Source organism: Miniopterus schreibersii (genome assembly GCF_964146895.1).
Source record: "Miniopterus schreibersii genome assembly, chromosome: 15".
NCBI classification, from domain to species: Eukaryota; Metazoa; Chordata; class Mammalia; order Chiroptera; family Miniopteridae; genus Miniopterus; species Miniopterus schreibersii.
This window is the reverse complement of record NC_138115.1, coordinates 28764548-28789524: the sequence shown is the minus strand read 5'-3', so window position 1 is coordinate 28789524 and position 24977 is coordinate 28764548. Positions and strand designations below refer to the sequence as shown.

Sequence of the window (24977 nt, the reverse complement as noted above, 5' to 3'; positions counted from 1 at the left end):
ACCCCTCCCCTCTGAGAGCTGTCAGTCTGTTCTCTGTATCCACAAGTCTGTCTTCACTTTGTTAGTTTATTTTTGTTCGTTGGATTCCACATATAAGTGAAATCATATGGTACTTGTCTTTCTCTGACTGGGTTATTTCACTTAGTGTAATACTCTCCAGGTCCATCCATGCTGTTACAAAAGGTAAGATTTCCTTTTTTTACAGCTGAGTTGTGTTCCATTGTGTAACTGTCCCACAGCTTTTTTATTCACTCATCAACTGGTGGGCACTTGACTACTTCCAAATCTTGGCTATTGTAAATAACACTGCAATGAACATAGCGGTGCATATATTCTTTTAGTGTTTCAGGTCAATTTGGGTATATTCCCAGAAGTAGAATCGCTGGGTCAAAAGGCAGTTCCACTTTTAATTTTTTGAAGTAACTCCATAGTGCTTTCCACAGCGGCTGCACCAGTCTCCATTCCCACCAACAGTACATAAGGGTTCCCTTTTCTCTACCCCCTCACCAATATTTGTTGTCTGTTGATTTATTGATGGTAGCCTTTCTGACAGGTGTGAGGTGATACCTCACACATACATAACTTTTATTTAAAGGAAGCATGAACAATAATAAATCTGAATGAGTAAAGGACCTTTACCAGGCCATTGCTAATGAGAGCCCCTGTCTCCTAGCATTGAGTATTGGTTCCGCTGCATGGATGTGGATGGGGATGGTGTGCTTTCCATGTACGAGCTCGAGTACTTCTACGAGGAGCAGTGTGAACGGATGGAAGCCATGGGCATCGAGCCCTTGCCGTTCCATGATTTGCTGTGCCAGATGCTTGACCTGGTGAAGCCAGCCAGTGATGGTAAGATCGAGTAAAGGGCCATTTTCGTGTTCACCTATGTAACGGAGTGGAGTGTGTAATCCTGATTGTCCTAAATTATTTAACTCTACATAGTCTTTCGTACATGTTTTTTTAATCCTCACCCAAGGATATTTTTTCCATATTTTTTCCATTGCTTTTCAGAGAGGTGGGAGGGAGAGAGAGAGAAATATCGATGTGAGAGAGACACATCGATTGGTTGCCTCCTGCACTTGCCCTGACTGGGGCCTGGGATCGAGCCTGCAACCAAGGTATGTGCCCTTGACCCTTCAGCCTGAGGGCCAACGCTCTAACTGCTGAGCCACACCAGCTAGAGCCCAAATACAGAAGTTTTAAAGTTTTCCCTTTACTATTAGTGTAGAACCAACACTTTATGGCAAATTCGACTTAAAAAATGAGATTTTTCCATAGAAACAGAAAGCAACTAGTGATTGCCAAGGCTTGGGGGCAGGGGTAAAGAGAGGTGGGGGAGGGACTGCTTGATGAGTACAGAATTCCCTTTTGAAAGGTGAAGAAAACATTAAGGAAATCAATAGTGGTGATGGTTGCACAACATTTTGTATGTACTAAAAGCCACTAAATTATACCCTTTAAAATGGTTAAAATGGTGAATTGTGAATTTTACTTCAAAAAAAAGGAATGGGATTTTTATAATAAATGTATACATATACTTTTTAAACTTCAGTATAAGTTTTTATCACTTGCCAAAACAAGTCTTGGAATTTACCAGCTTTGTTTTTATGTAGGCAAAATAACTCTACGAGATCTGAAGAGATGCAGAATGGCTCACATCTTTTATGACACTTTCTTTAATCTGGAGAAATACTTAGACCATGAACAGAGAGATCCCTTTGCAGTCCAGAAGGTACCAGTATAGTCTTAGCTTCTATTTGATGGTTGCAATATCAAGGGCTGTGTGCTACAGATAAAAATGGTTTCTGTCTGCAGAAACATGATATTTAAAGAGGTAACATTTAAAACATTTCATCACATACTGAAAAGAGAAAATAAAGCACCTAGAACACATCTCTCCCAACAGCTAATCAAATTTAGGTAACCTGCATCTGCCTATCATTGAGTGAATTGTATGGCCCGTGTGTACTTACATATATATCAAGAACCAGTTACAAAAACTGTTGTTTGAAAAAACTTCTAACTTAAAAAATATATTAAAAGGCACATCTGTATTAGAAAGTATACTGGGCTTGATTCAGTTGTACCATTCATTTCCTGGATGACCTGGTAAATAGCTTTCCCCATCATAGTGAAAACAGAAGCTCTCTATGATAGACAAACTTCAGATAATATAACACTTTTTTGAGTGTTAATGATTGCTGTTCGTGATGACTATCAGTTTGAAATCATTCTACACCTGAATACAGATGAGCACCCTTCCCCATGCACAAAAACCTATGGGCTCTCAGAAAACCTAGACATATGACCCATGTCCAAAAGCAAACAAAAAGCAGAATATCAACACTTCCCTTTCTATATTCACTTGTTTTAAAAGTAAAAATTATGTTCATAGAAAAAACTGTTTCAGTTCAGTCCTACAGGAGTACAACCACAGGAAACTTTTACAGTCTTTTCTTTTTCTTTCACATGTTACATAACTTTTTCTAAATAGTAGTAAGAATATGAAGATCACCTCTTAAAAACAAATACTCATTGCCAATTGTAAGTCTGAGATGCATGCCAATTTCAGAGTTGTTAAAAGGGTGGGGTTGGGGTCCCTAAAATGGATTAAGTACAGTAATTAATACATTGTGTGATCAATTTTTATGTACTTTCATTCTTCGCGGGATAACTAACCTTACATCCTAGGAAAATGTTTTTCATTATGGAAAAACATATTTTACCTGGAACATATAATCCAAGATGCTATTGTAGCAAGAAAAGAAAATGGCCTTTTCCCCCTTCATTACTTTCTTTTGTGTTGTAAATTTTTACTTTTAAATGTATACCTTTAAATTTTATTTTTCTTTATAAGAGGAGGTAATTATTTGTTCTGATCTGCAAAAAAAATGATTAATCAGAAAGTGCTCAGTTAAATTCCAGGTACTGTGTTGAAAAGACACTGGTTCTGTAGAGATGATAAGGCTCAGTATATGAAGAATGGGTATATAGAGATGAAAAAGACAGAAGAGTAAAAGGTGGCAACCAAGCATATACAGTATAGTAAAGGAAATTATTTGAGGGAGAAGGGCAGTTTCCAGGAAGACAGCACAGATGACATGGTGTCTGATTTGGTTTTTAAAGAAGCAGTAAAAATTTGCCAGAGGAAGGGATGGTACATTCCAGGTGGACATATGCAACCCCTAGGTCACTCCAGATAGCTGTTGGGCAAAGTGCCGGGGAAGAAGGAACTTGAGAATAGTCTCCGATTAGAAGGCTAAAGAATCTAGCTGCTGGACAGTTCATTATAATTTTGTGATTGGAGGTGTGGTAAATCTCTTTAGGAGTGTTCTTTAGCACCTCTTTTAACATGTTGAAATGACATTTTTCAGATAGGTCATCACACATTACAGATCACTGAAAGAAACCTATCTCAAGTTCTTTGTCTTTGATTATTTTATTTTCTGTGGCTGTACTCTTTCCAATCAGGACGTGGAGAATGACATGCCTGAGCCCTCCGACTGGGACAGGTTTGCTGCTGAGGAGTATGAGACCCTTGTAGCAGAGGAGTCTGCCCAAGCACAGTTCCAGGAAGGGTGAGTGAATCTCCTTGTGACTTGTAGAACTTTTTTAGCAGGGGTAACCACATCAGGAATATTAAAACCACTTTTAAAAATCAACCTAGTAATCCTTTACTATTTCTGCCATTTTTGAATATCATAAAAATGAGTAATTTTAAACAACTTTAGTTGAATGAGTATTCTCCCCAGCAGTCTTTCTCTTCCCTTCTTAATTAATTTCCTGAAGAGTCTTCTGCTGTCTTATTTCCTTTAATGGAGTTGTACCTTTCACTGGAAACTAAGATTGTTGTGCAGTCGTACTACTTTGTTAGTGATGAAGTAAACTGTAAATACAGGAGGAGGCCAAAGGAACTGAAAAGCTCTTTTAAATAATAAAGATGATCATGTTTAAAACAAATCTTATATCATACATGGTTTTCTGCATTCAACCTTGAAGAGGAAGTAACTTCTACATAGAATTTATAATAGGGTATAATTCCATAAAAGAACCGTGGTAAGAAATTAAATTATGAGACTTTCACTGCTTAGAATACTTCATAACTTTATAATTTGTTGGTTCTTTCCATCACCTAGCGATTCTTTTACCAGTTTCTCTAACTCTTCCTTAGTCATTGTTTCTCTAAGGCTCTCAATTAATACTTATTATTAATATAATGCATTTTTGAATAGCCAAACATTCATACAATTTAATATTTAAAAAAACAAAATAATAATAAAAGTTCCTACTACTCAGTTTTCCTTCCGTAAAACCACCGTTAGTCATTTTCTTGTGTGCCTTCCAAAGACACTCTCCTGTTCACATTCTCACTCTCTCACATATATGTACATGTATGGAGAGATAGATACACACACATATATACAGATATACATGTGTATATATAAAGGCAAATACACATATACATTATTTTTTTTCTCTTACACGTATGGTAGCATACTATATTCACTACTTGGTACCTTGCCTTTTCCACATTTGTATAAAGTTTCTCTTATACAAAATGAATAAGTTCTAGAGATCTGCTGTACAACACAGTGCCTATAGTTAAAAATATGGTATTGTACACTTATAAAATATGTTAAGAGCGTATCTCATATTAAGTGTTCCTACAAAAAAACCCAGACAAAATACAGGCAAATTTTTGGAGGTGATGGGTATGCTTAGTACCTACCTTGGTTGTGGTAATGACATCATAGGTGTATATATGTCCAAACTCATCAAGAGGTTTTCATTAAATATGTACAATTTTTTTGTATATCAAATAAACCTCCATAAAGCTAAAAACAGTAACAGCAAAGATTGGAAGAACACCATGATAAACCAAACACTTGTATTTTATGGTCACTGAGGTATAAATGAGGCTTCACAAGTATTTTGGGGGCCTTGAGTGTATGAGGAATACATTAAAAGAATAACTGAAGGTTGGGGGGGGAACAAGCCAATAAACAAGCCATAGATATATCTAATGAATGTTTTAAGGTTTATTACAGCTATATAATATTCCACTGTGTCATTATACCATTATTTTAGTCCTCTGTAAGTGGACATTATATTTCTAATAGTTCACTTTAGACATATAATATTGCAAAGAATTTTATATACCTGTCATTTTATACACATATAGGATAAGTTTCTAGATGTATAGTAAACATAGCATACTTGCAAAGACACAGGAGGATTTTAGAAAAACCAACAAGAAATGATGCAGCCCAGCCAGCATGGCTGGGTTGAGCATCCACCTATGATCCAAGAGATTGAGGTTCGATTCCTGGTGAGGGCACATGCCTGGGTTGCGGGCTCGATCCCCAGCAGGGGGCATGCAAGAGGCAGCCAATCAATGACTCTCATCATTGATGTTTCTATCTCCCCCTTCTCTCCCTTCCGCTCTCTAAAATCAATAAAGACATATTTTTAAAAAAATGAAATGATGCCCACCAGGCGTGGCTCAGCGGTTGAGCTTCGACCTAGGATCTAGGCGATCGGGGTTCGATTCCCGGTCAGGGCACATGCCCGGGTTGCGGGCTCGCAGCCAATCAATGACTCTCTCATCATTGATGTTTCTATCTCTTTCTCCCTCTCCTTTCCTCTCTCTGAAATCAATAAAGATATATTTAAAAAAAAAAAAAATGAAATGATGCATACATCCAAAACTAGCAGCGGCAGGGGGCCATTCCATTGCTAGGTCTAAAAGGACAAGGAGATAAAACCATCACCAGAACCCGAAGATAGCAGCTATGGAGAGGGTCCCCTGACAGGCACTTTCCAACCAGAAACCAAAAGATAAGAGAACCCAGTGATGTAGTCCATTTGGGTCACCCTCCTGGACACAGAGCCAAGGGGAAAGTAGATCTAGAGGGATAAACAAAAAATATCCAGCTCAGTAGATAATGTCAAATAGTCCTCCTTAGTTACTCAGCCATTTTTCACCCTGGCCACTAAGTCTTTAATGTCTTTATTGAGAGTACTAAAGCTATCACCTAACCACTGTCTTTAATCTGGAGATTTCCTTAATATGCTTGGCCACAAAACTAGGGTCTCATTTTTATGATAATGAACTGGAAACCCTTAAAACCATTCATTGATCATCCTGAGCATGATTGCATGAGAGGAAGAGACAGGCAAGTGGATTCACAAGCATGGTTTAGTGGGGGGGTTTTGTTTGTTTTAAATACATCTTTATTGATTTCAGAGAGAGGAAGGGAGAGGGAGAGAGAGAGAAACATCAGTAATGAGAGAGTCGTCACTGATCAGCTGCCTCCTGCACGCCCCCCAACTGGGGATCGAGCCCACAACCTGGGCATGTGCCCTGACCAGGAATTGAACCGCGATCTCCTGGATCCTAGGTCAATGCTCAACTGCTGAGCCACTCCCGGCCAGGTGATTTAGTGTTCTTGCATTGAGCATCCTTAGGAAGAATTAGGGCAAGTTTACTGATCTTACCAAGCAACATCACTGCTGTTAAGAACATGTGTGTGTGTTTATAACAGTGAAAATTTTGAGACAATCTTAAGTATCTAAGAGGAAGATTAATAAAACTAACCTACATATAAACAGTATTATCCCATTAAAAATCATTATATGGATGTATATTTCTTGACTATCATAAAGAAAAACTAGGGATGTGGAAGAAGGCTTTTGAAAGATCAAGTAAAACGGAATAGAAAAGAACAAAATTAAGTATCACAAATAAAATTAGGTATATGTAAGAAAAACAAAAGGGATCTAAAGTATATGTATTAGGTAGGGCAAACAGAATAGAAAAAATTCAAACATAGTACAAAACCTTTTTTGAAATAAAAAAAGACCTGAATCTAAAAGGTCAGATTCTCTTATACAAGATTAATATATCTAGGAAATACTGATAATGATTGACCCCAAATATGTGTGGCAACTTTACCAGAATTCAAAGACAGATAAAAGTTTATTGGGGAGGGGGGGCGTGCAGGTCCATTTTTCAAAATGCAAGTTACCAGACAAGGGAGAAAATCAGTCTTGGCTCAGATACCTTCACAGTAAAAATGAATACTGGAAGACCGTGAAACAGTATGTACAACTTTCTGAGAGAAAGTCTGTACCCAAAAACTTTACAGTAACCCAAGATGACATGCAAGCATGAACAAACAAATGGATATTTTCAAGCATGTATTAATTGGAGGGAATATAGCACCTATGAGCTTTTCTTTAAAAAGGACATAATCACAAAACTAAGAGATATACCAAAATAAGAGCACAGACAGAGCAGCCATGTTGAAAAAGAAATAATAGTGTGACATCAGCGTCATGGCAGAGTAAGAAGATTCCTTGGTTTCTCCCCTGAAGTTTACAACAAGTCAGACAACTATAACTCAACAAAGAATCCCCTACTCAACACACAAGCATACCTGAAAGATCCACCCAGTGGTACGTCTGAAGGTGGGCCTGTTGGAATGAGTAGGGGAGGCGGACAGAGAGGACAGGCATGATAGCTGCAGAAGCAACTGGGTGCCCGCAGCAGCTCCAGTGCGCACGGGAGCAGTGGAGAAGTCGAGCTGCAGCCCTTACACTAATACCTGGAGTGTAAGAGGTTCAGAAGCAGTGTTCCTCTGAGTGTTCTATCTCCCTCCCCCCGTCACTACCACCCCCAGAAGAGGCGGCTGGGAAGCCTTAATCAGTATAGTGGTCCCGACAGCCATTGCTGGCAGGGGGCAGAGCCACAAGACTGCAGACTTTCCTCCCTTGCCCCACCCATCCAGACAGCCAGGTAGAGAAAGCTGAGATGCCAGCAGTGAAAAGCAGGTGTAGTATACTTAGACAAAATAGATTTCAAGATTTAAACAGTTACCAAGATACAAAAATGGAAATTTTTTGAGGGTTTTCATTTATTTTTAATTTTATTTTTATTGTTGACACTATTACAGATGTCCCCATTCTGCCCCCCCTTGCCCACCTCCACCTAGCCACAACCCCCCTTCCCTCTGGCCATCACCACACTATTGTCTGTGCCTAGGGTTATGCATATATATTCTTTAGCTAATCCCCTTTACCTTCTTTCATCCAGTCTCTCCCTCCCCCCCCCCCAAAATTGATATTTTATAATGATAAAGGGGATAATTCATCAGGAAGACATAACACTTATCAATGTATATGCGCCCAACATGGGAGCACCAAAATATATAAAGCAATTACTTAACAGACTTAAAGGGAGAAACTGATAAAAATACAATTATGGTAGGGCCTAGAATACCCCAATTGCAGCAATAGATGGATCATCCATATAGAAAGTCAATAAGGAAATATTGGACTTAAATGAAACATTAGACCAAATGAACTTAATTGATATTTATAGAACTTTCCATTTCAAAACAACAGAATACACATTCTTTTCATGTGCACATGGAACTTTCTCAAGGATAGGCCACATGTTAGGGCACAAAACTAGTCTCAATAAATTTAAGAAGATTGAAATCATACCACACATTTTCTGACTACAATGGTATGAAACTGGAAATTAACTACAAGAATAAAGTTTGAAAAACTGCAAATATGTGGAAATTAAGCAACATGCTACTGAATAACTGAAATAATAAAAGAAGAAATCAAAAGATACATATAGACAAATGAGTATATGACACACCAAAATTTGGGGGAGAGGATGCAGCAAAAGCAGTACTAAGAGGGAAATTTTCAGCATTACAGGCCTACCTGAAGAAACAAACAAACAAAAAATCCCAAATGAAGAACCTAACATTACACCTTAAAGAACTAGAAAAGGAAGAACAAAGCCCAAAGTCAGTAGAAAGAAGGAAATAATAAAAATTAGAGTAGAAATAAATGAAATAGAGAACAAAAAGACAGTAGAAAAAAATTTATGAAACAGAGCTCGTTCTTTGAAACGATAAACAAAATTGACAAACCTCTGGCTAGAGTCACTAAGACAAAACGAGAAAAGACTCAATCAGAAATGAAAGAGGAGTTAGAATGGACACCATAGAAATACAAATAATTATACGAAAATACTATGAAAGATTATATACCATGAAATTCAATAGCCTAGAAGAAATGGATAAATTCTTAGATGTATACAACCTTCCTGGACTGAATCATGAAAAGGAGGAAAACCTAAATAGATGCATCACTAGTAAGGAAACTGAAACACTAATCAAAAACTTGCTAATAAACAAAAGTCCAGAACTAGTTGGCTTCACTGGTGAAGTCTACCAGTCATTCAAAAAAATTTAATACTAATCCTTATAAACCTCTTACAAAAAATTGAAGAGGGAATACTTCCTAACTCATATTACGAGTCTAACATTACCCTGATACTAGAACCAAGCAAGGAAAATATTTTAAAAAAAGAAAAGTACAGGCCACTCTGAGGAAGAGAGATATAAAACTAAACAAGGTGTCCCAAAAGTATACACACACTTTGAATAATTATAAAGGCAGTGTTTATTAAAACATATTTCATTTTCAAAATTGAGCTATCAGCTGCTAAAGTGTGTATACATTTTTTTGGGACACCCTGTATATTAAAAGGATCATAGATAACAATCAAGTGGGGTACATTCCAGAGATGCAAGGATGGTTTGGCATCCACAAATCTATGTTACTCCCTGATGTCTAATTATACTATAAAGCTACAGTAATAAAAACAGCATGGTATTGGCAGAAGAAATATATATGTAACATCCTAGAAATAACAATTTAACTGAAATTAGAATGCACAGAGGAGGAAGAAAATATATGTTGCATTTCATTAGCAGGCCTCCACATATACCCTCTAAAGCTGATAAGTTGAGAGTTTAATAGTATTAATTAAAATAAACACCTGAAAAACGAAAGCCTGACTCTAAATATTCTAATTCAATCAGGAAAAAAACTGTACACACAAAAGAAAAACACAGACCACAGAGCATAACAAAAAATGACAGAAGGCAAATAGTTTTAGATCAGTGAATATAAGTGCAATAAACTCACTTTTTTAAACAAAGGATTCAATTGTGCAATGACAGCAAAGGTTGAATTAAAAAAGAAGGAACACCCAAAAAAACTGTCCTGATAACATCAGATTTTTGAAGCAAAAATTCTAAAAGAAAAAAAAGGAGAAATTAAAACCTATTATTTGCAGCCATAATAAACTATTCCCTGAAAAATACCTTTATCCATAGACCATTTATAAATACATATCAGGCCACAAACAAAATATCATTGGACTTGTAAAAAGTAATAATAATACAGAGCAGCTTCTCATTTCAAGGAGGGAGACAATAATTAATAAATAATACAAGAACAAACTGTTTCACATACTCACAACTATAAGCCTACTTTTGCCACATCCTATATTTCTTAAAATCTCCAGGATATGCACAAGGGAAAATGTATAACCTGTATACTGAAATAAATGAACTAGGCTATCCTCTCAAGATGCATGAAAAAGGATGACAAAATAGACCCAAATAAAGTACATAGAAGGAAGAAGTTAAAACAACTTTAAACAAAAAGCTATTAATTTACACACACAGCATACTATGTGCCAACCACTATTCTAAATATTTTAATTCATTGGGTGCTCACAAAAACCCTATTTTATAGATGGTATTGCCCCATTTTACAGATATTAAAACTGAACCACAGAAGATTAAATAATTTGTCAAACCTACCAATATGTAAAAGTAAGTGGTTTTTATCCCAAGATTACAACTGGTTCAACTTTACAAAAGATCTGTCATTAACAGATTAAAAGGGGGGGGGGGAAGTGACAAAATTCAATAAATTTTCTAGTTTAGAAAAAAGTCTTAAAACTAAGCAAACTTAAGAATACCTTCTTAACAGTTAAATGGTATTAATCCTATACCCCAGAAATAACAAGTTAAAAATATGTAAGACGAAAAAAAGCCTATCGTAATACCAAGAAATAAAAGTTACTTGAAAAATATACAGGGTGACCCACAAAATGTATACACATACTTTGAATTATTATAAAGGTAGTGTTTGTTAAAATACATTTCATTTTCATTTAACACCTTTCAGCTGTTCAAGCGTGTATACATTTTTTGGACACCCTATATATGAAGAAAATATAAAATTTCATCAAAAAATATAAAGACCATTTGCAGTGTTAAAATTAATTTATTAATTTGATATAACCCCCCAAATATGTTTTGGAGTTTGATAAGCTAATTCTAAACCTCATATGGAACAATAAACACACAAGAATAGCAGTGAATTTTGAAAAGAAACAAAGGTATTATGGAGCATGGGGGAGGGTTACCATATAATTACTATAAAGCCATAATAATTAAGCCCAGTGTAGTATACATGCCTAAACAGAAATATATACATAGCAATGTGTAGTATATAAAAATAATGTATTAAGTGTGTCAAGAAAAGACCAACTAGTCAGTAAAATGTTGGCTCTCTGTGATGGGGTGAATAAAAGTACATATTAAACTAATGTATGCAAGAATATAAAAGCATAAAGGTAATGGGAGAAGTTTATAAGGAAATTATTTATAAATTTGAGTATATTTAAAATTGACAAATACTATACCACAAAAAAGGCAAACAAACTGGGTTGGATCATACGACCTATAGTGATCCTTTCTAAATCAGATTCTTCAAAATCAATAGTAAGAACATGAATATTGACCAATTCTAAAGCAGTCAAAAAGTAGAAATTCCATTCAGGAAATAAACATAAATATTCCTACTTTACTAACAGTTAAAATGTAATAGCCAGATATAACAGTTTTAACTGTAAATGTGCCTAACAACAAAGGCCCAAAATATATGAAACAGAAATTGTCAGTTCAACAATTATAGTTGGAGATTTCAACACTCCTCTTTTAGTCATCGATAGATCTAGAGACAATAAGGATACAGAATACTCATACAACACAGTCAAGATATTTGACCTAATCAATATGGATAGAACATGAAACAAAACAACAGGAAAATACACATGTTCTTCAAGTACACATGGAACTTCTCTAGGACAGACCATACATTAGGTGAATAAACAAGGTTCAACAAGTTGAAATGGATTACAGTAATATAAACTATGTTGTTGGACCATAATAGAAATAAACTAGAAATCAGTAACAGAAAGAAATCTGGAAACCCCAAAATATTTGACAATTAAATAACACTTCTAAACACACATGGATCAAAGCAGAAATCACAGGGAAATTTAAAATTATCTTGAACCAAATGAAAAGAAAATATAAAAATTATGAGATGCAGTTAAAGTAGTGTTTAGAGGAATATTCATGGCTCTGAAAAGTCTAACATCAGTAATAAAAGCTTCCACCTCAAGAAGCTGGAAAAAAGAAGAAATAAGTAGAAAGAAGGAAATAATGAAGATCATTGTAGAAATCCATGAAATAGAAAATAGGAAAACAGTATGAAAGAACTGATGGAACCAAAAGTTGGTTCTTTGGAAAAAATTTTTTTTTAAAAGATAGATTTTTTTTTTTTAAAACATATCTTTATTGATTTCAGACAGAGGAAAGGAGGGGGAGAGGGAGAGATAGAAACATCAATGATGAGAGAGTCATTGATTGGCTGCCTAGCCCACAACCCGGGCATGTGCCCTGACCAGGAATCGAACCCCGATCACCTGAATCCTAGGTCAATGCTCAACAGCTGAGCCACGTCCGGCTGGGCAAAAGATAGATTTTTTTAACTAGACCAACAGAAAAAGAGAATATATAAATCAACAAAATCAGGACTGAAGGAGGAGGCATTACTATTGACACTACAGAACTTAAAGTAATTATAAAGGAATATTATTAACAAACTTTATCCCAATAAATTTCATACCTTAGGTGAAATGGGACAAAATCCTACAAAAGGTCAAATTACCAAAACTGACTCAAGAAGAAATGGAAAATCAGAATAGAGTATATCATGTAAAAATACTACAGTAGTTATTAAGTCTCCCTCAAAAGGAAAGTCCAAATACAGATGATGTCACATTAAATTGTCAGATGTTTAAAGAAAAAAAAGTAATGCCAATCTTTCACAAATACTTTCAGAAAATAATAGTAGTAACACTTCCAAACTCATTTTATAAAGCCAATGTTACCCTGATACTAAAGCCAGACAAAAACAGTACAAGAAATGCAAACTTCCCTAGTCAGTTTGCTCAGTGGTTAGAGCATTGGCCTTCAGACTAAAGGGTCTCAGGTTTGATTCCAGTCAAGGGCACATACCTCAGTTGCAGGCTCAGTCCCCAGCCCCAGTTGGGGCACATGCAGGAGACAACCAATTGGTGTGTCTCTCACATCGATGTTTCTCTCCCCCTCCCACTCTCTCTGAAAAGCAATGGAAAAAAATATCCTCAGGTGAGGATTAAAAAAAAGAAAGAAATGAAAACTACAAACTAATGTCCCTTGTAAACATCAATACCAAATTTCTTATAAAATATTAGCATGTCAAATCCAGCAACATACTAAAAAGCTTGTACACTCTAAGTGGGAATTATCCCAGGAATGGAAGGCTGGCTTAACATCCACAATTCTGTGAATGTAATAGACCATGATTAGAATAAGGGACCAAAAAAAACCATAGGCACAAAAAGAGCATGTGACAAAATCAAACATCCATTCACAGTAACTATCACCCAAGTAAGGATAGAAGGGAACTTCATTACCCTGTTAAAAGGCATCTATAGTTAAAATCTTATTTCTGGTGAAAAATTAAATGCTTTCCCTCTAAGATCAGGAACAAGGCAAGGATGTTTCCATTCCTCACCATTTCAACATTGTAACGAAGACATTGTAATGAAGGTCCTAGCCTGTGAAGTAAGACAAGAAAGACATTAAAAAGTATTCAGATTGGAAAGGAAGAAGTAAAACTATTCATAGATTATGTAAACTTTAAGTAGAAAATACTAAGAAATCTAAATAAAAGCTACCAGATCTGATAAGTGAGTTAGCAAGGTCTCATAATACAAGCTTAATATACAAAAAATCAGTTGTATTTCCATATAGTGCAATGAAAAATCAAATAGTGAAATCTGAATTAAAAGAATAACTCTATTCATAATAGCATCCAACTTAGGAGTAAATATAACAAAACTATAATACTTGCACACTGAAAACTGCAAAAAGGTGCTAAGAGAAATTAAAGAAGACCTAAATAAATAGAATTAGAAAGCTCAATATTGTTTAAATGTCAGTTTCCCCCAAATTGATCTGCAGATTTAACCCATTCCCTATCAAATCCCCTGCAGGCTTTTTTTTTGTAGAAATTGTCAAATTGATCCTAAAATTTATATAGAAATGCAGACTACCTAGAATAGCCACTTTTTTAAAAAAGAACAAGGTTGAAGGGCTTAAGCTGCTTGATTTTAAAACTTATTATAAAGCAAACAATCATGAATACATTGTAGCATTGTATACACGTCTAAGTATACACATAGATCAGTGACACACTCTAGAAACAGACCCTCATATATATGGCCAGTTAATTTCAAACAAAGGAGAAGGGATAGCCTTTTCAATAATCACATTGAAATAACTGGATGTCTATATGCAAAAAAAACTTCAATCTATACCTCATACCACACACAAAAATATTTAATTCAAAATGGATAAGAGACCTAAATGTAAAAGCTGAAAAACTCTAAAGCTTCTAGAGTAAAGCAGAGAAGAGTATCTTTGTGATCTTGGATTAAGCAAGAGCAATAAAAAATATCAAAAAATTGGACTTCCTTCAAAATTTAAAACTATTGCTCTTCAAAAGACACCATTAAGAAAAGGAGAAGACTGGAAGAAAATATTTCCCAAATGTCCTGATGAAGGACTCACATCTAGAATATATAAAGAACTCTTACAGCTCAATAGTAAGACTAATAAAATTAAATGGACAAATGATTTGAATAAAGAGTTAGATTAGAGGTACAAACAGCAAATAGGTATATGAAAAATGCAAATTAAAACCACAGTAACATACACTACACAGCCACTAGAACAACTAAAATCACTAGTTGGCAATAATGTGAAGCTGGAACCCTCATACACTGGACAGATGGGGATGTAAAATTATATACTCTTTAGAAAAGCTTGGCAATTTCTTAAAAATTTAAACATACGCTTATCATATGAATCAGAAATTTCACTCCTAGGAATCTTCCCAAGAGAAATGTTCACCTAAAGACTTATACAGTATGTTTAGAGTAGTATTACTTATAGTTGCCCAAAACTGGAAACAATCCAAATATCCACCAAACTGGTGAACTGATAAACAAAACATAGTATATCCATTTAATGGAATGTTACTCAGCAATAAAAAATGAATGAACTATTTATAAATACAACATGAGTGAATCTCAGAATAATTAAGCCAAGTGAAAGAAGCTAGACAAAAAGTATATTCCATTTTTGTATGATTCCATTTATATAAAGTTCTAGAAAATGCAAACTAATCTATACGGTTGACCCTTGAACAACACAGAGGCTTAGGGGCACCAACCTCCCTCACAGTAAAAAAATCCACATATAACTTTTGACTCCCTAAAGTCAACTACAGTCTGCCCTCAGTATCCGTGGGAGATTGGTTCCAGGACACACACACACACACACATACCAAAATCCGCAGGTGCTCAAGTCCCTTATATAAAATGGCATAAAACAATGTGTACAGTTGGTCCTCCTACATCCGCAGTTGGTAGAATCCATGGACATGAAACCCGGTATGGAGGGCGGACTGTATATTTATTGAAAAAAATCCATGTATAAGTGGACCTGCCCAGTTCAAACCCATGTTCAAGGGTTAATAGTAATGACGAAAAAGTAAATCAGTGGTTACCTGGGAAGAGAGGACAGTGACTATAAAGGGGCATAAGGAAACTTAGGTGAAGGGGTATGGATATTTTCATGATCTTGATTATTGTGATGCTTTTAAAGTGTATATTAAAGTCAAATTTTATTTTACTTTAAATATGAGCAATTTTATACGTCAGTTATACCTTAATAAATAAAAGAACTAATACATGCAACAACATGGATGAATCTCTCAAAAATAATAATCTAGGTGAAAGAAGCCAGGCACTAAAAACTATGTATTATATAGTTTCATTTATATGAAATTTCTAGAAAAGGCAAAATTATAGAGCCAGAAAGCAAATCAGTGGTTGCCTAACTCTGGGAATGAGAGTGGAGAGTGAGAGCAAACAGGAACAAGAGGGAGGAGAGGCAGGTGGAGAGATGAAAGTGTTCTAAAATTGGACTGTGATGATGGTTGAACAATTTTTAAAATTTACTAATACACTTGGAACTTAAGATGGGTGAATTCTATGATCTGTAAATTATACTTAAATAAAATTGTTTTTAAAAACACAAGAGTCAAAAATGTTTAGCTTACTGAATTGGCAGCAATTTTCCAAAAGATAATATTAATTCAATAACTATTTGCTTTCATACTGTATACTACGTAGTCTTGGATATTGATGAACACAGACAGGATCCCTGCCTTCGCAGGGAAAACAGACAGAATTAAACTAAAGTGTCTTAGCTGGTCTCTCATAGAGGAAGCACATTGCAGTAACACTTCACTCAAGGCTCACTGTGCAGTTAAAACAGCACTTTCATTCACTGCAAATTGGCCCAAGCTCCCTGGAAAGTAATTTGACGATATGTAGCAACAGCCTGAAATTATACCTGTTGACTACCAATTCTAATTTTGGGCGTCTATTGTAAGTAATCAGAAGTTTGGATAGAAATTGTTCATCCAAACAATTGGCGTTAGTCACAAGTAATTCTAAAATTAAAAAATTCAAAGCAACACTAATGTACAATAATGGAATGGTTAAATAAGTCATGATATCTATTATGCAGACATTAAAAGCACAACATGGAGAAATCAGGTTTACAAAATTGTTTGTGATATGATCTCAATATTAAAAATGTGTTTACCTGTATACACAAGCTAAAAGTCTCCAAAATATTAACAGTGATTAACTCTGGGCTGTGAGATTGCAAGTATATTGGTTTTTATAGTGTTTTATCATTTATAAAGCTGATCTAATGAACATATGTTACTTTAATAAACAGGAAAAAGAAGTTATTCCCATTTATGTGTTTACATAGGTAATATGTATTCACTGCAGAAGAGTTAGAAAATAGTGATAAACAAAATCTTCACCTAAACTCTATGACTCAGAGACAGCCTGTCTTATCATTTAGGAGTATATCCTTCTGGACATTTTTATGCAAATAGATAAGTAATTTGTTTTACGGGAATGGAATTTATACTACATATTGTTTTGTAATCTGCTTTAAAGGGGGGATAAAATAGAAATAGCAGGCCTACACACTTAAAAGTTTGTTAGTCTAAAAAGAAGAGAAACTATGGCAGCTTAAGAGAATAAATAGCTGGCACAAGCTAAAGTTTTTCTGGTTCTAGTAGTGCTCAGAGAAGGTGCTGGTGTGCGGAGAGGGGAAGCAAAGGGATGCACGCAGAACAAGTGAGGGGTCACCAGGGGAAATGTAGAGACAGCTGCAGTGAAATTCGACCAGTGTACATGAGAGGCTTCTGCTGGACACCCCTCTTCTCATGTTGTGGGAGATAAGATAAGGCCCACACAGCGCATATGTAGGTAATACGGTCCCAAGGGGAGAGGAGTCTTACAACTTCCACAGCCTTGTAGAGTGAGCACTAGAATGGCAACGAAGGAAAAGGCCTGTTTACAGTTAATAGCTGACTGACATGGTTCAAAAGCAAGTCCAGACCCAGAATCCCGAGGCTACACCACTTAAAGTGTCTTCATAAGAGGAATTACAAATAAATCAGGGTGAGTCTGTCAAACAGAAATTACCAGACTCAAATATTAGAAAGGGAAGAAGAGTGGTAATACCACGGAAAGAGCAGAGGCTTAGGAGCCAGACAGATCTGGTTCTACCTACCACTCACCAGCTGGGCAGGTTATCTGACTCCTGAGGCTCAGTTTCAGAAGACACCAGCAACTACCTTCCTAGGTGGTTGTGAGACTCTAAGATTATATATAAACACCTGGCACATAGCAGATACCTGATAAATAGTATCCATTACTACTGTTACTACCCCCTTCATGGGAAGAGATGCAATATAACATCATGGTTAAGAGCACAGAATTTGGAGTTAGACACACCTAATAAATTCAAATCCTTGCCCTATTAGTTACTAGCTGTATAATCTCAAGCATCCAAGCCTCAACATCCCCTATATGACAGTGAGGATACCTCCTGCCATACCGAGCTGTTTTAAGTATTAGCGTACAGGGTGGGGCAAAAGTAGGTTTAGTTTTTCCTATGGAAAATAATACAATAATTTAATAATAATACAAGAATAAACTTTGTTTCACACACTCAGAACTCCACTTTTGCCCCACCCTGTATATAATATCTTTATATTATGCCCTTAGGAATAGTGCCTATTTAACCAATAAACAATTACAACTACCACTCATATGATCTTGGCCACACTGCATAACCCCTCTGAACTAGAATTTAATCAGCTGTAGCATTAGCATTCCACTACCTACCTTATTCCCTTCATTCCCAGGGCACAGAGCATGGCACACAGTTGACATAGTAAATATCTGTTGCATGAACAACCAGACTTTACTGAGGATTAGAGATCATGAATATAATGTGTCTAACAGTGTCTGATATATAAAGGGTGGGGAGTGGGGAATGGAACTATTTGTCTTTCCATCATAACATGGTCTCCTCCAGGACAAAGATGCTTTGTTTTATTCATTTTGTAATCCCAGCACCTGGCAAGCTGTTAGGGATGTGGAAGATGCTCAGTGGATGTTTACTGAGTGGTACTGGAGGCAGCAGTAATCCAGCAGCCACCCTTACTACAAGGATAACTACAGGAGGTCTGATCACTTGACCCTCCGAAAACAACTTGAAATTCTCCATCTACTTTACCATCTAACAACAATCATAGGTAGCCTTTGTGCCATGTGCCTATACCTCCTAATTCAAGGCTGGTACTTAGGTTATGTCTCCAATAACTAACCTATTAATGACTCCAGATATCAGTGAGGTGAAAGAGGCCCAAAGGTCTCCATAAGTATGAGGCTGCAAAAATTGTCATCATCAGATCCAGCAGCACATGATCACAGCATACATGAGAATTTGTATAAATTCAGCCGAGCTAATGAATGGTCATAGGGAAAACCAGAAAGACAGAGTATCAGTTATATAAACTTATTCAACTCAATGTATCACCTATATGAAGATGACAGGTTATGACACCACATTTATTTATAATTAACATTCTTAGTTTCTGCAGTGTAGTTAAAAACCACACACAAGTGATGTAAAGCAGGTAAAGGGTCCTTCATGTTGCTATCTTAAGAAACTGAGATCTACACTAATCAGAAACAAGCTTGTCTGCCAATTTGATTAATACTTGATTACTTCAGATTTTTAGTTGAGGTTTTTACATTATCTTAAAAATACCTTCTTACAAGATATTCTGGTATTTCACCAACAGTTTTACCTTTTATTAACCTAGATTAAACCTAATTCGAGAGTCTTTATCTGATTAGTAGAGAAATACAGGTTGCTACTGAAAAAATGGAAAATGTAGAGATTATTAAAATCATTCTTGGTTCAGTCATCCAGAGATGACTGTTATTGACACTTTGGTATATTTCTTTTTTACATTTAATGTTACTTGTGTTTTCATAAACAAGACTTTCACTGCTTCAGTGTTCTCAAGCAATAACTCATTCATTTCCCTGTTATTGAACATTTAGATAGTTTAGAACTGTTTTCTAGTTTTTAAAGGTGGGTTTTTCCTTTATAGTAAACTATATAGAATTACTCTTTGTAAGAGTTCTACATTTACTTCCATTAGCACTGGAAAATAAGATGCTATAGGCAAAGAGGGCCAGCCAAAAACCCACCAGAGCAATCTTCCAGGAATGTAGCTAGTGAGAGTCAAGTCTGGAGTAGGGGTGTGTGGAGCCTGACTATCCTCAGTGAAGTGGGAGAATTTAGCAGAGGAGCAGGGATAATGGAGATGGGGGTGGGGTGACAGAATTTTATATATTGTGTATATTGGGGCCTAGGAAGAGAAAAAGAAGGAAAAACAAACTAATATGACAAAGCATGACTTATAGTCTTGACTTATAGTCTTATAAATAGAATAGTTCTGAGTCATTTTTTATAGTGCTCAGTAAACAGCCTTTATATGATAAAGTTAATGTGATGTTTTCATTTTTTCTGTATTCAACAAATCAAAGCCCAATTTTAATTTATATCACTAGATATTCACTGGTACCCACTCTAGGCCAGGCACTGTGGTTGGTAATGGAAATGAATGAAACCCTATCCCTCCTTTCATAATTAGAATATATTTAACCAATATTCTGTCTATATCCAAAATTTAAAAGGGTTAACAACTGATGGCTCATGACCATGGGGAACTGCAAGAGATCCTCAGACATCAAAAATGAAGTGATACTTTGAGGTAGGAAAATGGGTGGTACATATTAGGAAACTTTAACAAGAGTTGGAACAAAAGATTTTCTAGTCATTGAATGGATCAACAGAGAATTCATTAACCAAATTCAAACTTGCCGAGTATTTCAGCTAATCCATTTTATATCAATGTCTTAGGATACCTGTTTTTAATTTAAAGTATAAAGGTAAAATTCATCTATTCCTATTTCTAAAGCATTATAGACTCCAAATTAGAGTACTTAACATTTTGTTCTATGCTTATAGCCACTATAAGTGTTAGATTTCCCGAGACAAGCCCTGAATCAACTATTCGATCCCTTTGCCCCTGTAAAAAATCAGAATCCCAAAATTGGAATCAAACTACAGCTCCCAGACAATAACCTGAAACTGCGTACAAATCCTTTGTGAGACCATGTAAATGCCAGTCATTATTTCTGCTCTTTCCAGCTGTTAAACTTTTGCCCAAAAATTGCTCATCTGAAAGGGAAAACTTACTTAGAGGAACAGGTTTCTAAATGTAGTCACATTGCTAGCAAAAAAAAAATGCATACGCCATTGCTTTCCCTTAGGCTAACAATACTAGTTAATACTAAGTTAAAGAATTTGTTCTAAATTTGACACCTTGGATTTCCAGTGAACTGTTTACGAATCCTATGAATTCTGCTTTATTCTTTTGAACCCTTTACTCATTCAAAAAAACAGAATACTTCATAAAATTATCTTCATTGGAACCCAGAGTAATCCCAGTGACCTACCAATAACCCTTGAAGAGGTCATTTAGAAGGAATCAATTAACTCTCTCCCCCTCAGGAATTCCTGGAGAGCAGGATCAAGATTAAGGCTCTTCTAGTTCTGACTTTAGTGACTTCAAGATCACCTCTGCACCCTCACCATCTTACTGACTCCAGCCCTCCCCAACAACCTGACACCTCATTTCACAAGAGCATTAGGACATCACTATTCATTCAAAAATTCATTTTAAGCCTCTAGTGCTAGGCATTATACTATAGCCCAAGGAAATTGGTGAGTTACAAAATGGACACTTTATAATCCAGTGGGGAAGACAGACATTTGATTATATAATTAGGAAAGAAACAAATAGGTGAACCAGTAATGGAGAGAGGCTTGCAACTTGGGTGCTAAGGGAAGAATTTCCTGAGGAGGTGAGGAGGTTAATAAACAGTCGTGCAAAAATCAGGGAGCAAAAATGCTCTAGGCAGAGGGTACAATACATGCAATGGTTCTGAGGCAGGAAACGGTGTGTAGAGGACATGTTAAAAGACCAGTGTTGCTGAGCAACAGAGGGATATATGGCTGGAAAAATTAGCAGGGGCCAATTTATGCAGGCCGTAGGGAAGCTATTGAAAGAGTTAAACAACTTACATTTTTTTGAAGATCACTCTGCTAGATTGGTAGAGGTGCAAGAAGAAAGGCAGGGAGACAAAGAAGGAAGCCATTACAGACATCTAAATAAATGGTGGTAGCTCAGGTACTGGGAATCAGGAACCTTCAAATGACATCTCAGATTTTAAAGTGAGCACAGGTTAACCAAAGGGGGAAGGGCACTGCAGGCCACTGAAAAACATGCACAGCAGCAGTAGGTCCCGAGACCATGACCCATTCTGACATGGTAGATAGCCTAGTACGGCAGTAGCAAAGGGTGTGTGTCAAGAGTGAAAGCCAGAAGACTATTGTTAGAAAACTACTGCAGCGATCCAAGCATGAGAGTATATTGCCCTGAACTAAAAAGCCAGTGATAATGAAAAGGCAGGACGACTATATCCATGTGATATTGAAAGTGGTAGAAGAGACTGGCTGGATTTGAAGGGAAGGGAGGGGAGGGGAGGGGAGGGGAGAGGAAGAGGGAAGAGAAACTTGGGATGACTAGGTTTCTGGCTTTGAGTGGGTAGGGGTGTGAGAAGGATGAGTTCAGGTTTGTATAAGCTCTCATACCAGAAGAGCCATACATGGTGGTTTTCAGCTTAGAAAGAGGCTGAGGCTGGGCATGTACATTTAGAAGCCACAGGTGAACAAACCAGGAGAAAGAATGATTGCCCCGCAAAGTACAAAATGAGAAGAGCTTAGTCCAGAACGCTGAGATGCACTGACACTGCAGGTGCAATTGTTACAGCAGGGTTTGCCAACAACGACACTGATGTTTTAAGCTGGGTATTCTGTTCTGAGACATTGTCTGGCACATTGTAGGATGTCTAGCAGCATCCCTGGACTCTACCCACTAGATGCCATTAGGACCCACCCAATTGTGACAATCAGATGTCTCCAGACATTGCCAAGTGTCTCCCGAGGGGAAAACCACCCCCAGTTGAGAACCATTAAGTTCGAGTAAGGGGAGTTTCCAGGACACTGACATAAGGATGCTGACAAAGGTTCTTATTGAGCTCCCTCAATCCGTGAGATTCCTCCCAAATCAGCGCATAGTACTGCTCTTGGTGCCTTGAAAGTACAAAAGTAGTGCAGGTGACATTCCACTATGTCCAACCTTCAGACCATTGGAATGTCTTCCTGTGCTCAATTGGGTCAAATCCATTGCTAGAAATCACATTTCTGGTATGAGGCTATATTGGGAAAGTATGTATTTTTATAAACCTTTTTATTTACAAATGACATAGGATCCGATATAGGATTGTGTCGCCATCCTGCTCCAGTAAGCCCTAGCACTTCTCAATTGTGAGAATACCTAACTTTTCCAAGAGTTTGTAATGTATAGGCCCTCTGACCCAATCTTCACTCAGCCCTTATGATGGGTAGGAGCTGCTTGTTACCTCATTAGTTGAGGAAGCTGATGCAGAGGGTTTAAGCAACATACCCAAAGTCACATTAAGTGATCAAACTAAGATTGGAACCTCCAAAGTCCATGCTCTAAAGCTAAATCACTTGACCACTATTCCAGATGGCCTCCATTAGACTGCAAGCTCTGTGAGGAAGACGCTGGTTCAGTCTTTTTCCCCATTGTATTCCTAGCACTTGGCTCATGCTTAGTAACAGGAGCTCAAATATTTACTGAATGAGTCTCAGGGCAGACTTCTCTTATTCCCAGATCTGAATTGAGGTGTTTAAGAAACTGAGAGCTCGCAGACAGCAGCAGCCACAGCATGTAGCACTGCATTGCTAGAATTAACTTTTGAGAATTACATCCCAGAAATGGAGTTGCTACCCTCAACCCTGCTTCCCAAGTTTTCCTCCTTATCCAGCATATACCAGTTACACTGAGGCCTCAAGGAGGTGGGGGTGTGGGGGAGTGGAAACAAAAACGAAGTATGTACTGGAGTATTTTTGCAAAATGATCAAGTTGTAAATTTTCTAAATAATGTTTGATAGGATCAAAAACTGGTACTCAGGGAGTTCTGCAAATATCAGCCTTTTTTTTTTTCTTTTCAAGAATGTTTTAGAAAGTTGAGCAGCTGCCACTGGCTGGGTACACCTGCTTCAGCATATTTTCCCTCACTAGTCAGCCTTGGTACCTTCTTGATAAAAGGACTACAAGTCCAGAAATTTCTGCACAGATGTTGTGAAAAGCCCATGCAAAAGGTAACAAGGCTAAGCCAGTTATGTCAAGTACTGTAACAGACATTGCTCATCGATCATGTATCTTTTTCCTGGGTCTGGGTATATATATATAGCCTGAGCATATTTATCAATTTAATACTTCAAGCAGCCATCACACCCATGAGACAAAATACTTGTCATTTCTGCCTAAAGCCACCCTCAGGGGTAGCCTGGAGGATATGGAACTGGGAGGATATCCGTATCCTCTAAAGGGGAGCGAGCAGAGGAATATATGGTAGAGTTCTGCAAAGAATGGCTTTCGTCTCCTCCATGTACATACCTGCACATATAAGTGTACTTCTTGCAAGCCATGGAAGCTATAAGCAATGTGGGTTGAGAAAGTTCCCTACTCTGCAATGGAAGCCACTTCAATGAAAGTATTCATGTAAAGCTCATACTTTATGGACCTCAGACCCTCCCTAACCAGCCAGAACATCACTCATAAAGCTTATTCCTACCAAGGCTCCTAGGAAAGCCTTTTTTTAAAAAAACAAACAAAAACTTAATCCTCACAAGAGGATATGCTTCTATTGATTGAGAGAAACATCGATGTGAGAAACATCCATCAGTTGTATCCAGTACATACCCCAACTGGGGATCAAACCCACAACTTAAGTATGTGCCCTGTGAATCAAACCCACCACCTTTTTTAGTGCACGGGATGCTGCTCCAACCGAGCCACACGGCCAGGGCAGGAAACCTTGATACAGCGCATTCTCAACAAATTCTAAAGGTGTACTTGGGTTTTAAGGAACAGGAAGAACGTGTTTTCTGTTCCAGGACATTGTCTTCACCAGGGTAGCTGTTGTTTACAGCTGTCATTTAACAGAGAGTACTTTTGCAAGTTGGTCCTCAGTCTCTATTTTGCCATATTGACTTCTACCCACTTTCTTTAAAAAAAATCAGTGA

General features: G+C 36.8%; 1 protein-coding gene across 4 annotated transcripts in view; it reads left to right on the top strand.

The window, feature by feature from the left end:
• PPP2R3A (protein phosphatase 2 regulatory subunit B''alpha) overlaps nt 1-24977 on the top strand; it is a 121295-nt gene that overhangs the window by 93733 nt on the left and 2585 nt on the right. For all 4 annotated transcript variants that reach the window (XM_081160343.1, XM_081160344.1, XM_081160345.1 and 1 more), the window contains 3 exons: nt 674-849; nt 1614-1732; nt 3472-3578. In XM_081160343.1, coding sequence (XP_081016469.1) covers nt 674-849; nt 1614-1732; nt 3472-3578 — 402 coding nt within the window. The remainder of the gene's footprint in view (nt 1-673; nt 850-1613; nt 1733-3471; nt 3579-24977) is intronic.